The sequence below is a fragment of the Anabrus simplex genome, chromosome 1, assembly GCF_040414725.1.
Source record: "Anabrus simplex isolate iqAnaSimp1 chromosome 1, ASM4041472v1, whole genome shotgun sequence".
Lineage (NCBI taxonomy): Eukaryota > Metazoa > Arthropoda > Insecta > Orthoptera > Tettigoniidae > Anabrus > Anabrus simplex.
Window position 1 is genome coordinate 396,352,827 of NC_090265.1, and position 19,059 is coordinate 396,371,885.

Below are 19,059 nucleotides of genomic sequence, written 5' to 3' on the forward strand. Positions count from 1 at the left end.
TCCCTGCATCAAATTCTCCTTCAGAAACAGGAAAACAGCTTCAGAATGTTATGAAATGCTGAAGGCAACTTTTAGGGAGCAGGGTATGGGACGTTCCCAAACATTTGAGACGTTTTCCCACTTTTAGTGGATAGAACACTGATTGATGCCGTGCGCTGTCACCACCAAATGTCCACTTCAACGCCAGAAATGGTCGAAAAAATCCGCCAGACTCTCCGCGAAGACAGTCGTCGAACCTTGAGTTGACCGTGCGGTTAAGGTCGCGTAGCTGTGAGCTTGCATTCGGGAGATGGTAGGTTCGAATCTCACCGTTGGCAGCCCTAAAGATGGTTTTCCTTGGTTTCCCATTTTCACACCAGGTGAATGCTGGGGCTGTACCTTAATTAATGCCACGACCGCTACCTTCCCAATCCTAGCCCTTTCCCATCCTCCGTCGCCGAAAATCGTCGATGTGTTAGTGCGAGGTTAAATCACTAGCAGAAAAAAGTCGTCGAACCATTGATGTCATTGCACTAGTCGAAATCGATCATGGAACTGACTACAAAATTCAAACAGAGGATTGACACATACGGCGTGTTGCTTCAAAGATCGTGCCTAGACTCCTAAGTGATGATCAAAGGCAACAAAGTTCCAAATTTCTTTCCAGTGATATAAAGGGTGATGAAACATGGGTTTACGCCTTCAACCCGTAAATAAAACGACAATCCATACAATGAAATAGCCTGGGGTCACCTTGACCGAAGAAGATGGATGTTAAAGACACTTGGCCTGTTATTTTCAACCATTTTCTTATCGCCTGTTTTTTTAAATATATATAAACCGACACCACATTAGCATTCTTCCACTCATACGGCACGGCCCGCACAGGGAGGGCGCTACAACTTATGCACACCGGAATAAGATCCGTAGAGATATGTTGTCTGGGCTTGTCGCAGTATGGGGTCATATTTTCCTTAAGGTGGCAGTCACATTAGGTACGGAGACAAACAAGTACGGGTGAGGGGGGGTGGGGGTGGAGGAAAGGACCAGGCCAAATGCAAGCAAACGGCTGTTACTGGCTTTCTCCTTGAAACTGTCGCTGAAAGCCTCACGCGTGTCTTCTGGGTGGTTTCTACTTTACCGTTAGTGTGGAAAGAACTAGGTGATGAACTGCCGCTTTTTTATTGCGGAGAATTTCCGCATCTCTTTGTTACTGTCACTTATTTCGTGGATGTAGTTGTTGAAAGATTCGTGAATGAGCTGCTTCGTGTAATTTCTTACTATCTTGAACCTCTCCCACGTAAAGTCGGTGGTGCAACTTCTCCACATTTTGCTCACCAAATTCCTTTTCGTCTTCATTTCTATAATGTTCCTAGTGATCCATGGAGGATTTCTCTTAGGGGAAATGGTTAATTTCGGCATGCCCTAATCCACGCATCGAAAGGTGTCATGTCACTCATTCCATACTATGTCCATGTCTTTGATTTTCAGTGAATTTGGAGTGGGAAGGTATTGAAGGGACAAAGATGGTAACATGTTCTAGTCGGCCTTTCTTGTAATTATAGACGGTCCTTACCGAACTCTTAGAAAGTGGCTTTTGGGGGTGAAGCGTGGCTATAATAGCTGAATGATCGCTTACCTTGTCTGCGCTGAAGACGATTGATTGGTGAGAAATAGGTCTACTGTAAACCGTAAGGTTAGAGTGGTACGGTAACTTCTGTTATCAGTTGATAAAGAAATAGGTCAGAGAATACGGTAAGGAAGTTTTTAGAGTCAGGAATTTTTTGGAATAGGAGTGAATATTGCCAGTCTATATCTAGATTGACGTCATCTGTTAAATATATAGCCTTGAATTGGTGTTCGATATGTTGCACACTACCGAGTTAATATCCGACTCGTTGGCTGAATGGTCAGCGTACTGGCCTTCGGTTCAGAGGGTCCCGGGTTCGATTCCCGGCCGGGTCGGGGAATTTAACCTTGATTGGTTAATTCGAATGGCCCGGGGGCTGGGTGTTTGTGCTGTCCCCAACATCCCTACAACTCACACACCACATATAACACTATCCTCCACCACAATAACACGCACTTACCTACACATGGCAGATGCCGCCCACCCTCATCGGAGGGTCTGCCTTACAAGGGCCGCACTCGGCTAGAAATAGCCACACGAAATTATAATTATTATTATACCGAGTTAATGGAACAGTTGATCACTGATAAGCTGTCCTGATTTTTACAAGTAAGGTCTCTTCGGATTCCATGTCATTTACCTCGAAGTTCCTGAGAACGAAATCAAATTGTTATTTGTTAGACATCCCGTATTTCTCTTACTATTTGCGTTCGAATCCCATAGTGTCACAGGTAACCAACCTACTCTCGTCCGCTAGTATCACATGTAGGGGCGTAGCCATGGAGGGGGGTACTGGAGGTGAAAACACCCCCTCCCCCAATGGAAATCTTACAAAAAGAAAATAAACAGAAATTGACAATTAAAAATAAACTAAATAACCATTCGGAGACATAACTGTGGAACCAATAGATCTGTTGAATCTACTTTCTAAGAAGCCCCGAAAGTTGGATTTTAGATTGTAAACTGAACATGCCATTCGCTGTAAAACTGTTGATCTTGTTCTGTATTTTGACGTAAGATTGTGTAGTGTACTGTAATATGAATATCAACATAATTCACTTGTATCAGAGTCAAAATGACAAGTCTTGCATGCGCGAACCACACACGCACAATCATCTTCATTGTGTTCTATCGTCATTTGTAACTATAACTTCCCCCATATCGGCTACGCTGCTGATCACATGGCCTCAGATACTAAAGCGATTAGAGATATCACAGCAATATTAAAGATGATCCATTGAAATAGCTCCATTCTGTATGTTCATTCGTAATTTTTCATTTATTTCTTCTTTTATGAATACCCTCCTGCCAGTGTCTCTATTCATGGTGTACCAGTAATCATATTGCTACCTTCCAGTTTGCATCAATACAATATTTGATATTCAATTAACTTTAATTCTTTACAGCAAAGTTGGAGAGATCGAAGTATATATACAAGATTGCATTCCCACCAAACGGACAGGGTGGACCACATAGTGGGTAGTCTAGCCTCCACTTACTGGTCAGGTATAACTGTAATTTGAGCCTTCAGCGCAATAATAGCCAAACCAGATGAAGTACGGTATCTGCATATAATAGCACTTTATGGAACTGAAATCTGGTGCACAAACATGTTATTGTATTGACACATCGTGAATGTTGACGACACACAGATTTGACCACTGTAGTCACTGAGTTTAGGCCATATATTGATTGATATATTGATATGCTTTTCTGATTTTTACAAGTAAGGTCTCTTCGGATTCGATGTCACTTTCCATGAAGTTCCTGAAAACGAAATCAAATTGTTATTTCTTACATTTCCCGTATTTCTCTTTTTTTTTTTTTTTTTTTTGCTAGGGGCTTTACGTCGCACCGACACAGATAGGTCTTATGGCGACGATGGGATAGGAAAGGCCTAGGAGTTGGAAGGAAGCGGCCGTGGCCTTAATTAAGGTACAGCCCCAGCATTTGCCTGGTGTGAAAATGGGAAACCACGGAAAACCATCTTCAGGGCTGCCGATAGTGGGATTCGAACCTACTATCTCCCGGATGCAAGCTCACAGCCGCGCGCCTCTACGCGCACGGCCAACTCGCCCGGTCGTATTTCTCTTACTGTTCGCGTTCGAATCCCATACTCTCACAGGAACCAACACTCGCCCGCTTGTGTCACATGCAGGGGCGTGGCTAGGAGGAGGGGTACTGGGGGTTAGAACACTCCCCCAACAACCACCACCACCACCACCATGGAAATGTTACATAAAGAAAATAAACAGAAAGAGGCAATAAACAATAAAAATAAAGGGTCGCAGTGACAATTCCTGGCCTGATTTCAGGTTTACGCAAACACCACTTTTTATATTCTTTTAATTAATTAGAGATTTCAGATTATTCCTTCTGAGCAGTGATTCGTTCACTTAAAGCTCCCTGCATCAACATCTATACATCTTTGTTTCTGCCACGAACCTACTACGCTGGCGTAGCAAGGGAGAGAGGTTATACTCCCACGTGGCGCGTCCCAGGTGGCGGATAGATGGGTCCTAACCGGCGTGCCGGCGGACTTGAGCGAAATAAAATAGTTCTCGCGGACCAAATACACAACACCGTGTGGGTGGGGGCGCAGACGAAGAATACACCCACGCTTCCCTTGCCTGTCGTAACAGGCGACTAAAAGGGGCGACTAAGGCATGATCAAATTAGAACCATGGGACTACTTGTAATTAGTACAATCACGCGGGAAACACATGGGTCGCGTTTACTTGAGAGTAGTACACACTAGATTTGTGATTAGTAGCAACAGAGTGTGATTTTCTCTTTGCTAGTAGCTTTGCGTCGCACCGACACAGATAAATCTTATGGCGACGATGGGATAGGAAAGGCCTAGAAGTAGGAAGGAAACGGCCGTGGCCTTAATTAAGGTAAAGCCCCACCATTTGCCTGGTATGAAAATAGGAAACCAGGGAAAACAATCTTCAGGGCTGCCGACAGTGGGATTCGAACCCACTGTCTCCCGGATGCAAGCTCACAGCCGCACGCCTCTAACCGCACGGCCAACTCGCCCGGAAGAGTGTGAAGCAGAATGGGGTTTACAATACCCGTGATTAGTACCATTATGTGAGAGACACCACGGGTCTGTGCGTTGCCTGTGATTAGTACCACTATATGAGCAACACCATGGGTCTGCGTTGCCTGTGGTTAGTACCCACTATGTGAATAACACCACGGGATAGTACGAGTCCCTGTGATTAGTTCACCTATGTGAGGAACACCATAGGTTTGCGTTGCCTGTTAGTGGCACCGCAATGTGAGAAACACCAGAGTTCAGCGTCACATGTGCGTATTACATTACCTGTGAGTAGTACCATAATATGTGGAATACCGCGAGTCTACGCTATTTTTTATTAGTACCACAACATAACAAATAGCATGGCTCTACTTTACTAGCGATAAGTGCCATTATGAGGGGACGATGACCTGGATTTTTGGACCCCTTTAGACAACAAGCATCATCGATTCAGTACTGTGCTTTAGGAGCAGTCCCTTGGTCAGTAATACCACGGCCTACTGGATCCCTCACTGCGCTCCTTATACCGGCCTTGACAATCGATTGTAAAGCCCAGCATAAAGCTGTAATTGGAAAGTTTCACCCTAATGCCGCTGGAGCGCTGGCCTACTACCCACTGACAGGAAGCTGAATACCGCAAATTGCCGCATTTCCACTTTTATTTATATGGATTTGCTGTCGTAAATGTTGGCAGTGTGTTCGCAATGAGGTGCTTGTTGGCTTGATATTGAGATCTGATAGTTATGCGCTAGTGAGTTTATTTTTTATTGTGTGGTGTGGTGATTATATTTTTTAAATTGTGTTTACAAATCTTGGAATTTGTGACATTCTTGTGCACCTTTTCGTACTTCGAGCAAAATTTTTATGAAAACAAGAACAAAGTGATTTCTTGCTGTAAATTCATCCTAAACAAGGATTTTAATTTATGCGCTAATTCGTTTTTTAATGGTGTGGTGATTTGGTTTTATTTAACTGTGTTAGGAAATATTCGAATATATATTGCTGTGTGCCTTTTTTGTATTCCGAACAGGAAAATAGAGCAAAGGGACACTATCATTTCACGAATTCTGTGTAGACCAGGACAAAACTACGGTGTGGCTAAAAGCAGGTAGCACTCTCATCTTAGTTTTCCGTTTCTATTTCGGGTATTTACCTTCTTTCTTTCTTTCTTTCTTTCTTTCTTTCTTTTCTTTCTTTCTTTCTTTCTTACTCTGTTTACCCCTCCAGGATTGGCTTTTCTCTCGGACTCGGTGAGGGTTCCCACCTCTACCACCTCAAGGGTAGTGTCCTGGAACGTGAGATTGCGGGTCGGGAATACAACTGGGAAGGATGACCAGTACCTCGCCCAGGCGGCCGCAACTTCTATGCTGAACAGGGGCCTTGTGTTGGGGATGGGAAGATTGGAAGGCATAGACAAGGAAGAGGGAAGGAAGCAGCTGTGGCCTAAAGTTAGTTACCATTCCGGCATTTGCTTGGAGGAGAAGTGGGAAACTGGAAAACCACTTCGAGGATGTCTGAGGTGGGAATCGATACCCCCATCTACACAGTTGACCTCCCAAGGCTGAGTGGGCCCGTTCCAGCCTTCGTATCACTTTTGAAATTTCGTGGCAGGGCCAGGAATCGAACCCGAGGCTCCGGGAGTGGCAGCTAATCACGCTAATGAGGCATTTTTACCCATGAATTTTCTTTCATAGAATAATCCTTTAGGCGGTGTCGTATTTGCCATATGACAGCAACACAACACATTTTTTATCCAAGATAATCTGAAATTTAACTTTTAAACACTGAAAAGTAAGAATCACTACTGCTATGACGGTAAAGCCAACGTGTGAAGTGTTGTTACCTGAGCAATGGGGCCGATGACCTAGACGTTAGGCCCCTTTAGACAACAAGCATCATCAGCAAGCAGAGAACAGTTTACAATGTATTTCCTCAAAATACTTTTCTCTCACTGAATTTTTATTTAAAATTATTCTTCTTATTTTTCGCTATTTCTTTTACGTCGCACCGACAGAGATAGGTCTTACCACGCCGCTGGAATAGGAAAGGGCTAGCAGTGGGAAGGAACCGGCCGTGGCCTTAATTAAGGTACAGCCTGATGTGAAAATGGGAAACCACGGAAAATCATCTCCAGGGCTGCCGACAGTGGGGTTCGAACCCACTATATCCCGGATGCAAGCTCACAGCTCACAACTGCACGCCGCGCGGCCAGCTTGTTCCACCCTACTGCATTTCAAGTAAAAATTATTGTCTGAATTTAGCACGGCCAACTTGCCCGGTATTTAATATTCTAGTGAAAGGTATGGATGAAATGTAATCTGAAACTATATTTGTTGAAATTAAAATTTAAACATATTTGAGCCAAAATATTTATGTTATGCATACATCGAATATGGAAAAAAGTAAGACTTTTATGTTTTGTCCAGCCCCCTTCCTGAGAGCAGCGCTTGAAGAATTTAAAAACTCTAATTGAACAATGACTCTTAATCTCAATATTAACATCAGAAGAAAAAAGTATTGTGGTAAGTTCTGCTATGTATCTAAATGCCATGATAATTAAAACGATTACTATTATTCCTCACAATTAAGGAACGTCAGTTGGACTACTCCATCCTCCGCAGTTTCATTTCACGACGTTATTTTGGCCCATATCATTGAAAGTAGCCTTTAGGATTAATAATTTTAACAATATTAGTCAATGTAACATACTATTTTATTCCCTAAATTAAGATACATCGGCAATCAAGGTCAATATCAGAACGTCAGCTGGACTAAGTCATCTGCCCGCAGTTTCATTTCATGACACCATTTTAGCAAATATCAACGAAAGTAACCTTTAGGATTAATCACCTTAACAGTATTAACCTACGTAACATTCTCCATAACTCTAAATTACGATAAATCGGCAATCAAAGTCAAATATTTTCCATACAGAAGTATGCATTTCTACCACAAAGAGGTCGGCCGCCAGCGCCACGTGTCGAGCTGTGTAACTATTCCGATTACAGTGCGCGGACCCGATTGTCAAGGCCGGTAAGGAGTTAGCTAGAGCGACGCATCAAGTCGGCCGTGGTAATACTATTGTTTTACCGGGCGCGTTGGCCGTGCGCGTAGAAGCGCGCGGCTGTGAGCTTGCATCCGGGAGATAGTAGGTTCGAATCCCACTATCGGCAGCCCTGAAGATGGTTTTCCGTGGTTTCCCATTTTCACACCAGGCAAATGCTAGGGCTGTACCTTAATTAAGACCACGGCCGCTTCCTTCCAACTCCTAAGCCCTTCCTATCCCATCGTCGCCATAAGACCTATCTGTGTCGGTGCGACGTAAAGCCCCTAGCAAAAAAAACAACTATTGTTTTACGATAGTTTCTAGGAATGTGGGGCATTGTGGGTCGAATCCACTGATATCCATTCATATTCATCCATTCATTCTTCGTCATCACGTTTTGAATTCTGGTCAGTGGATGATTTTGGACTTTTAAATTGTCATTATATTTCGTACCATTAGGGGCCGATGACCTAGATGTTAGGCCCCTCCAAACAACAAGCATCATCATCTTGGTTTCTATACAGTCGATCAAAGTGCGGGTGGAGCGTATTTGCTTTGGAACCAAACGACAGATTGCATTCTCCATTCATTTCCCAAGGGGAAATTCTTTACGTATCGCGGATAACTTTCCTCTACGATTCAGGGCCTCTCAAGGTGCATGCGCCTGGTGCATGCACTGTGCACGGTGCAAAAGACGACTTCGCTTTGTTGACCAGAGTGCAGACCTCCGCTCCTTGATTTGGAGCAATAGCGCTGTCTCTCTCTTTCCCCACGCCTGTCTCGCTCGCTTCCCCTGTCTCCCTCTTCCTCACTTGTTCCGTAGCGCTCCAAATCCGAGCCGAGTTGAGTCGAGTTAAGCCGAGCTTAGCCGAGTAGCTCAGAGACGAAGCGTTGGTCCGAGCCGAGCCGAGCGGGACCGATGCACTGTGCACAGGAACTCTGCACCGCTCTTTTCACGCGTGAGATTTCGGGCGTTTGAGAGGCCCTGCTCTATGTCTTCAGAAGGAAAGCTCGTCTGTTCACTAGAAAGACCTCTAATAATCAAGGTTTGAATGTAAGAATGCTTTACCGTTTGTGGTCTAGACAGAAGGTCCTGAGAAACTTCATCTATTTCTAAACCACCTAAATCAGCAACGTCCTTCAATAAAATTCACTATGGAGATGGAGTCGGACGGATGCCTTCCTTTCTTGGATGTTCTAGTAAGAAAGAAACCGGACGGCTGCTTAGGACATACCGTCTATCGTAAGCCTACCCACCCAAATCGCTATCTTCATGCAGATTCTCACCACCATCCAGCACAAAAATAAGGCATTTTCACGACACTCGCCAAGAGGGCGAGACGAATTTGTGAGCCATCACATATCCAGGTGGAGATGGACACGCTCAAAGTCGCGTTCAAGGGTAATGGTTACAGCGATTTGCAGATTCATAGAGCCCTGCATCCCAGATAAACGACCAAGCAAAGCACATAGAAGCAAGAAGTGAAGGGAACTGCCTACTTGCCTTACATTCACAACACCACAGATCGAATTGCCAAGATCCTCCGCAAAAACAATATAAAAACCGTGTTTGGCACCGCCACTAAAATTGCTCACAGTCTGAGTAAAACCAAGGACAAATTGTCCCCACTTTTACATCCTGGGGTATACGAAATTCCCTGTACTTGCGGTAAGGTATACATCGGCCAAACATGCCGGTCCATTGGTACCCGTATCAAAGAACACGAACGTAATATTCGTCTCAACCAACCAGACAAATCGGCAATAGCCGAGCACGCTATCATGATGTCATGTTCCAAAATGCTCGAGCTCTTACCCACACTAGACACTACAGGTCCTGGATTATACGGGAAGCTGTGGAAATACATAGAAATCTTAACAATTTCAACAGGGACACCGGCTATCAATTAATACCTGATTGCCAGCCATTAAGAATTTCCGTAGGTAGTTCCCTTCCCTGTCCTTTCACTATTGTTATTTCGCCTCGGTGTTTTCCAAATTCGTACGTTCCTTAGCGCCAGATGTTTCATTCCAGGCTTGTGTCTATATCATACAGCTGTCATGTCATATGTTACGTACGCACGTTACGTGAACCGCTTAGTCTGATGGTTCGGTCAGCTTCCGCTTCGAACGCTAGCGTTGTGCCACGTCCTGGGAGCCATCTGGTGCAAATGAACGTACCATTTCCACTTCTATTATAACGTCTAAATTTTAAAGAGTCATTGTTTAGGAAGCCTTTCTCGTGGACAGTCGAGATTTCTTCTGAGGACTCAAAGCACAGTTACCTGCGAAACATAAAGAATTTTACCTTATTTTCTTGACACGGCATAAGCCCAAAAGCCTATGCAGCATCATGTCTATAAGTACGGGCCGTGAAAGCATCAGTGGCAAAATGAAAGGTGTTTTACGACGCGAGGATGGGATAAGGCTTGAATTGGGGAGATAGAGGCTGTGGCATCAATTAATGTACAGCCCCAATATTTGTCTGGTGTGAAAATAGGAATCCTTGCAAAACCATCTTGAGGTCTGCCGATGGGGAGATTCGAATTCATCATCTCCTGAATGCAAGCTTACAGCTTCGTAACACGTGCCAAGTATCTCGTTCATTTCAACAGTATGAAATCTCATGAGTTAAACAACGTTGGTGTGCTCTATTCTTCTGAAAGTAACCGAGTGTTGTTGTCAGGTGGAGGAGTAGAAAACTGGTCACAAGAGTAAACTCATGTTCGATATAATGACTGGTCTAATGGTTCAGCTGTGGGAATATCCCCCTTTACTTAGTACTCTCAGGAAAGAACGGTCGTAAAGATATGATACAAGACATTTACAATTAATTGTTGATTTGCACTCAAATTTGAATAGTAAGTATGCTGGTAATTATAACAACAATCGTTACCTCGTTTACAGTGTGATATGCCAGACACCCCTGACAGCTGGCATGAATCTTCACAGAAGCACATATTGTCCGGATTATCGAATCCATTATCGAATACATTGTCTGGAGGCATGTAGCGCAATACAGGAATCCCATCCCACACCTGGAACAGACATATTAAACTAGAAATAAATACGAGAAAAAATAATTAAATGTGAGGCTGAAGAAAATAGGGGGTGAATGAATATTTGTTAAATTTACGAACACATTATTATTATTATTATTATTATTATTATTATTATTATTATTATTATTATGGTACGTGCCAAAGTTACAACCTTCCCTGTCGTAGCCCCCTTCGGTATTTTCTGGAAGGGATGAGTGAGTTAGGTCGGTGACCTCCCAGCCGGGCTGAGGGCATGGCCGGCCTCTCATTGTATTACGGCTTCGTCTAGTTTCTCCGGGGCTTTCTGGAACGCGAAACGATAATATTCCTTCTCCACCAATTATAAAGATTCTAGTACTCAATCACCAACTATATAAAAGGAGGCTAGCTGCGTTAACAAGGGTGCAGTTGGACAGCAGTAGTGCTGGAGAGTTGTATCAGTGCTAGTGTTGTTGTTGTTGTAGTTGTCGTCGTCATGTTGTGGATCTGGAAAGCAGTAATATTGTTGTTGGATTTAGTGGGCAGGAGTAGTGCTGAGTGTGTAGGGGGAGTACGACGGTGAGTAATGCTAAAATATTGTCGCTGTTAATAAGTGGTGCTGTATTATTGACTTGGCAAGTGATATGGCCTGATTAATTCACTGTGTGGAGCGACCACGTGAAATGATTGTGTCAGTGAAGGAACAGTCGCCGTGCGTCATGATTGTTAACAGACTGTGTGTTCGAACCTGTGTGCGTGAGGTTGCTGATAGGGACAGAAGCCTGGGATCGTGACTATCCACTCCAAACACCGGATGGGTAAATGTGCGGATGATGTAGAAGCTAATAGGAATGGGAAGCTTTTACTTAAATTTTATGCTGGTATGTGCAAGCATTTACGAATACATTCTTCAGGCATAAGGCTATCCACCGCTACACATGAGAGGGCAAGGGTACCAGATTCGTAATTGACTATACCTTAACCGACTTTGAATTCAGGAAATTTGTAAGGACTTTGCGGGCATTTCGGAGATTATTCGATGATATAGATCACTATCTGATCTGTAGTGAACTAAGTACCACTGGGCCAAGGATATGGAAAGTAAAATCTGCATGAAGACGAATAAGGTTTGAAAATGTCCAGGAAGAGGAAATCAAACAAAAGCACATGGATATGATAAGTGAAAAGTTCCGAACAATAGACAGTAAGCAGGATCAAGATATAGAAAGAGGATGGGTGGCATACTGCGATGCTGTAATAGAAACAGCAAGGGAATGCCTGGGAACAACTCTGTGTAAAGATGGGAAAAAGCAAATCCTTGGTGGAATAATGAAATGAAGGCAGGCGTATCAGAAATGGCTCCAAAAGGAATTAATGCAGGCAGAGAATTGTATGTAGATGAAAGAAACAAAGTGAAACAAAAAAACTGTTGAATCAAAGGAGAAGTCATGGGAACATACCGATAAAAACCTGGGATGGCTACATTAAGTGGCAGAGAGATCTTTCTGAACCGTAATAGATAATCTTAGAAATGGAGGTAAAAAGGAAATGAATAGTATTTTGGGTAAATCAGGTGTACTCATAATAGATCCCAAGGAATCACTGGGCAGTGGAAGGAATATTTTGTAAATCTTCTCAACGTAAAAGGAAATCTAGGTGTTGACATCTCGTGAACAACCGAGCTCATGGGGAGGACGATAATGATGTTAGTGAAATTACGCTTGAGGAAGTGGAAAAGATGGTAAATGAACTCTATTGTCATAAAACTGCGGGAATAACTTAGGTGAAATCAGACCTGAAATGCTGAAATATCGTGGGAAGGCAGGGATTAAACTGCTTCATAGAACGATACAATACGATTAGCACGAAATGTTAGTTAGGTATCTTCTGATTGGACGAAAGCAGCGGAGTAGCAAGGATTGCCGCAACTATCGAGATATTTCAGTGATCAGTATACCAGGCAAGATGTTCACTGGCATTTCGGAATGGAGAGTGCGATCTGTGGTCGGGAGTAAGTTGGAATGAAACCAATGCGATTTCGGGCCGCAGAGGTGCTGTAAGAATCAGATTCTCAATATGCGCCAGGTAACTGAAATATGCTATGACAGGAATAGACTTTTATGTTTCGTAGATCTATAGACCTCCCCTGCGAACCATGTGACCTTGCCGGGTGGGGAGGTTTGTGAATCCCAGTGAAGCAGATAGCCGAGCCGCAGGTGCAACCAGGTATCTGTCGAGAGATCAGAGTTAGGAATGGCTCATCGAAAGGGGGCAGCAGCCTTTCGGAAGTTGCAAGGGCGGCAGTCTAGATGATTGACTGATATGGCCTTGTAGTAATACTGTGATGATACTGCTACACGGCTGAAAACAACGGGAAACTACAGCCGTAACTAACTCCCGAGGACATGTAGCTATCTCTGAATGAATGATGTACTGATGATGTCTTCCTCCCGGGAAAAAATCCCGGAGGAAAAATAATCCCCCATTCAGATATCTGCGGGGGAGTGGGGGAATACACGAGAGGGGGCAATCATTAGGAAGATGGGTACCGGTATTCTGCGAGTCGGAGCGTGGAATGTTAGAAATTTGAATCGTTGTGGTAGGTTAGAGAATCTGAAAAGAGAGATGGATATACTAAAGTTAGATACCGTATAGTTGCTGTAAGTGAACTTCGTTGGCAAGAAGAACAGGCGACTACAGAATTATCAACACAAAATCAAACGGGGAAAATTTAGTAGATGGTTAAATAATAAATAATAAAATAGGACAGCGGGTATGCTACTACGACCAGCATGGTGAAGGGATTATTGTTGTAAAACCAATATAGTTGGTCCGTTATTGGACATTATAAATTTCCCAGCTAACTCATTCTTGGTTGCCAGCGTTTCGCCCAAGTGTGATTATTTGGGCTCATCAGTTGGTGAATAACATACCTAATAAGACACATGGCTAGTGCATACCGTGGAGGCCACTGCATAGCTTATTTGGAGCTACCGGCAGTGCCAATCAACAATGAGAGACCTTAACTCATTTCCAAAAAATGATGTCTGCCTGCTCATCAGGCCATTAGGATTATTGTTATCAAAATAGACACCAAGCCAATGCCCACCACAATACTGCACGTATATATGCCTACTGGATCAGCTGATGATGGAGAATTCGAAAGAATATATGAAGAGATATAAAATGTAATACAATCTGTAAAAGAAGACGAGTATCTAATTGTGATGCTAGATTGGAACACAGTGGTAGGCCAAGAAAGAAAAGGTAGGAGAATTCTGATTCGGAGAAAGGAATGGAAGAGGAAGTCGACTGGTTGAATTCTGCGCAGATCATAGTTTAGTCCTTGCTAATACTTGGTTCAAACACCATAAACGACGGCTGTATACATGGACCAGAACCGGAGGTACTGGAAGGAATCAAATAAATTTCATTATGATTAGGCAGAGATTCAGAAACCAGGTGTTGGATTGCAATACTTTCCCACGTTGGTGGTCATGAAATGCCATCTGAAGCTGAATAAATTGAAGAAAAGGAATGTTGGAATCTAGACAAGTTGAAAGAAAACTGTACGAGGGTTTGTTTCAAGGAATATGTTCCACAAGAACTAAATGAAAACGCTGAAGGAAACACAATAGATGAAGAATGGAGAGACGTGTATAATGAGTTCAGTAGTGCTGCAGAAGAAAGAAAAGATCAACTAAGGATCAATAGATAACTCAGGGGATACTAGACCTGATTGACGGACGACAAAAGTACAAGAATGCAAAAAATGAGGAGGGCAGAAAAGAAAACAGACGATTAAAGAATGAAGTGGATAGATAGTGCAGAACAGGTTAGGAAGAATGGCTCAAAGAGAAGTGCAAGGATGTTGAAGGCTGTATGGTCCTAGGGAAGGCAGATGCTGCATACAGGAAAATCAAGGAAACCTTTATAAAAGGCAAACTAGTTGTATGAATATTACGAGCTCAGATGGAAAACCACTTCTCGGAAAAAAAGACAAGGCAGAAAGCAGGAACTTATCCAACAGTTGTACCAAGAGAAAGAAATAGATGATATGGTTCTGGAACTAGAAGAGGCCGTTGATCCTGATGAAATGGGATGAAATTTTGAGGTCAGAATTCGAAAGAGAAAGATCTAAATAGGAACAAGACACCTGGAATTGATTACATACCCTCATAATTACTGACTGCCTTAGGAGAAACCAGCGTGTCGAGGTTATTTCATTTAGTGTGCAACATGTATGATACCAAGAAATGCCATCCGATTTTCGGCAGAATGTTGTTATACCTATTCCCAAGAAATCCGGTGTGGGTAAGTGTGAAAACTACCGCACCATTAGTTTAATACCTCACGCCTGCAAAATTTTAACACACGTAGTATTTACAGGAGAATGGAAGGACAAGTTAAAAATCGAATTGGGAGAAGATCAGTTTGGCTTCAGGAGAAACGTAGGAACAAGTGAAGCAATCCTGACTTTACTTCTGATCTTACAGGATCGAATTAAGAAAAACAAGCCCACATACATGGCATTCGTAGATCTTGAAAAGGCATTCGATAATACTAATTAGACTAAGCTGTTTGATATTCTGAAGTTTATCAGGATCAGATACCGAGAAGTAAGAATTATCTACAATCTATATAAAAGTCAGTCTGCTGTGGTAAGAACTGAGGGCTTTGAGAAAAAGCAGCAATATGATAAGGAGTGAGGCAAGGATGCAACTCTTCTTCAATGTTTATATAGAACATGCGGTAAAGGAAATCGGAGAGGAATTTGGAAAGGAAATAACAATGAAGGAGAGAAAATCAAAATACTGAGATTTGCCGATAATATTGTTATTTTATCTGACTCTGCAGAAGATCTGGAAAAGTTGCTTCATGCTATGGACAGAATTCTGGGGAGGGAGTACAAGATAAAAATAAATAAGTCCAAAACAAAAGTAATGAATTGCAGTCGAACGAAGTCAGGTGATGCAAGAAATATTTGATTAGGAAATGAAGTCTTAAAGGAAGTAGATGAATATTTTACTTGGGTAAAATAACCAACTATGGCAGAAGTAAGGAGTACATAAAATGCAGGCTAGCACAAGCAAGGAAGGCCTTTCTTGAGAAAAGATATTTGCTCACTTCGAACATTGATACAGGAATTAGAAAGATGGTTTTGAAATCTTTCGTCTGGAGCTTGGTATTGTATGGAAGTGAAACATGGACGATAACTAGATCGGAAAGAAAGTTAATGGAATCTTTTGAAATGTGGTGTTACAGAAGAATGCCGAAGGTGAGATTGGTAGATCGAATCACGAAAGAAGAGATACTGAATCGAATTGGTGAGAGGAGATCGATTTGGCTAAATTTGACGAGAAGAAGAGAGAGAACACACTTTAAGACACCCAGGACTTATTGAGTCGGGTTTTGAAGAAAATACAACCGGGAAGAACGGTAGCGGTAGACCAAGGTATGAATATGACAAGCAGATTAGGGCAGATGTAGGTTGTAGTAGTTAAGTAGAAATGAACATTTTAGCACATGATAGGGTGACATGGAGAGCAGCCTCAAACCAGTCTACGGACTGATGGCCCAAATGGCAACAGATCTAAAGAAGGCATATGACAGAGTATTTCACAGAGGGTTGGTGGTCTCATTGGGTAAATTTCCCATTTTGAGTTTCCCGTATAATACTTGCGTATCGCGGATGTCGAACCACTATCAAAGTTTCCGCGTTCGGGAAAACTCTTCTCCTCCCACATCCTCATTTCCCTTCTGTCGTCCCTTCTATGATCAGTTGTATCAGGCTGCATTTATCATATTGGAACATGTGCCCGAAATGGTCTGCTTTCCTGAATCTTGCGAGGGTTAAGACTTCACATGATTTCCCGGCTCGTTGGAGACCGCGGTCTGCCCATAGATCTTGAACATTCTCGAAGTGTAGATAAAGCAACCTAAATGGAAATCGTTGTCACGCCGTCCTGATAGTATGCCAAAACAGGCTTTTGGATGGAAAGTGAAAGAAGACGGAAACCGAGAGTACTAAGGTGTCAGACATTGGAAGCGGAGGTGGCTGCCATTGTAAAGTACAGTAGTTGGAATGTACCATGTACCCTATGACCCACTCGGGAGTGACAGGAATTAAATTGCGTAATGCAAAAACTAATATCGCCAAAATATCAAAGGATTGACATCTGTAGATGCGAGTGGAATGTTCAAATGTAAGGTAGACGGTGCTACCCACAGAGTCCTAAAATGTTACTATGAAACATTTGGTTGTGATCGATAGAAAGGTATAGCACTGTATACAGAACAAACAGACTTTCAGTTTTCTGTGATATATAATGTTATATTGTGCTTACCGTGACACTCTCATTGTAGATAAATGGTATTCTGCGGCAGGCATCTCTGTCATACACGTAAATAGTTGAGCCAGGGTAAATGGAGGATGGTGGAAACTTGGAGCCATCACTTCCGTCAACTCTATTGCACTCTTCGTCGTTGTAATAATCCATATACTCCATGCCATTATAGCGACTGATTATACCCATGAGGTTTACATCCGTCTCACCCGTGTACATGGTGTATTTCTCTGGAAACGTACCATTTTTCTGCGAACAAAAGAAGCCAAGACAATATTATCAATATGAAGGCACTTTATTTTTCTTAAGGAGAGGGAATTCTGAATCGAATAAGTAGGTTACTACAGTAAGCACTAGCTGTAGTACCGGTCGTTGATGAGACAATCAAGTTATCTAACTCCCCAGCTACTTTCGGCCAATATTCAAGCAGGCTGTTTTACTTGTAATCCCATCTATCGGAGATGAGTGGCAGCTGAAGAGACAAATTACATCACAACAATATAATGTTGCTGTTGATCAGTTGTATGAGCTTTCACTATTGTAGGCCTTCACATATTAATTTTCTTCCGACTCTGGGATATTAGGGCGTCTAATGTAAAGGCAGTCCATTATTCTTTCACGACTCCCTCACGTCTTATTCTTCAAGTGATCGTTCCATACGGTTTTTCTCGCTTTTTATGAATCATCTGCTCAATTTCCCTTGTCGACATCCGCCGGTGACCACGCCGTTTTACACCTTAAGACAATCATGACAAATAAACATCGCCAGTTAACACGACTGTACAATGCTCGACGTTGATATGGACTAAGCAACAAAAGTCTAACTTCATAAATTCTATTATCATATTCGGTACGGTAAAACTGTATGAGTCATAAATGATTGTAACTGGTATTCTCAATAACTATTGTTATGTACGTAAATACTTTCCGATAGGACCAAAACTACCATTTCATCCAGCGTGAATAAAATTATATATAGCCTAGATTGTAGTGCCTCATTACTCTACTTTACATACCGATTTTAATTAAATTCTCTTCAGCCATTTTCTTGTCATAAGCGCACATACATACACACGACAGAAATGACGGAAAATTAAAAAGTGCATTTTCTTGTTACCGTGGACACGACCGATACAGAAATACCATTCTTTTTTTAATTCTGAACAATGCACAGACAAAACTCTTGTTTTATACTAGCAAATGTACCCGTGCTTCGCTACGGTATTCTACATTGTATACGGATATCGAAGTAAATTTCTGTACATGCAGTGAATCAGATTAATTTTTTAAATTGCATGTCTCTTGGCGTTATCCGAGAAACAGCATGGTCAGGTCCCCATACGTTCTTTCCAATGTAAAGTGTGAGTTGCGGAGTTGTGATGGTAACGCCAGGCTTACTTATCTACTGCCATTCACAATCGAGTTGGGAAGATTACATTATAATGGCAGACACCACTGCCTACTATGGGGCCACAATCGATTTGGGAAGTTTTCGTTACAATGGCAGGCCCCTTCCTACTTGCGGACAGATTACAGTTGAGGAGCTTTTATTATAATGGCAGGCAACTTTCCTACTTCCAGTCAAAATTGAGTTGTGCTGTTATCATTATAATGACAGGCCCCTCTTCCTACTGCAAGCCAGCTTACTTCCAGTCACACAGAGTTGGTGACTTTCCATTAAAATACACTATGCCTAATGCCAGTCACATTTAAGGTGGGTACATTAGTTTATAATGGCGCGCACCCTTGCCTACAGCCAAACAAAATCGAGTAGGGGAGTTTTGAACAAAGTTGCATGCTCCCTTGCCTTCTGCAAGTCAAATCGAGGAGGGAATTATTCATTACAATAGTAGGCCCTTCTTACTAATGCCACTTACGCAGGAGTTGGAGTAGGACCCCATTTCTACTGCCAGTCAAAGTACTGCGGGGAGTACTGATTACTAGGGCTCGGATGTTTAAGACCTAAAAATAGCCGAAATAAGCAAACAAATATG

At 42.5% G+C, this 19,059-nt stretch overlaps 1 protein-coding gene across 1 annotated transcript in view; it reads right to left on the reverse strand.

Annotated features, from left to right (window-relative positions):
- Positions 1 to 19,059, reverse strand: part of LOC136869341 (scavenger receptor class B member 1) — a 161,563-nt gene that overhangs the window by 20,156 nt on the left and 122,348 nt on the right. The window contains exons 6-7 of the mRNA XM_067144844.2: positions 17,066 to 17,314; positions 10,595 to 10,736 (exon numbers count right to left, since the gene is read on the reverse strand). Coding sequence (XP_067000945.2) covers positions 10,595 to 10,736; positions 17,066 to 17,314 — 391 coding nt within the window. The remainder of the gene's footprint in view (positions 1 to 10,594; positions 10,737 to 17,065; positions 17,315 to 19,059) is intronic.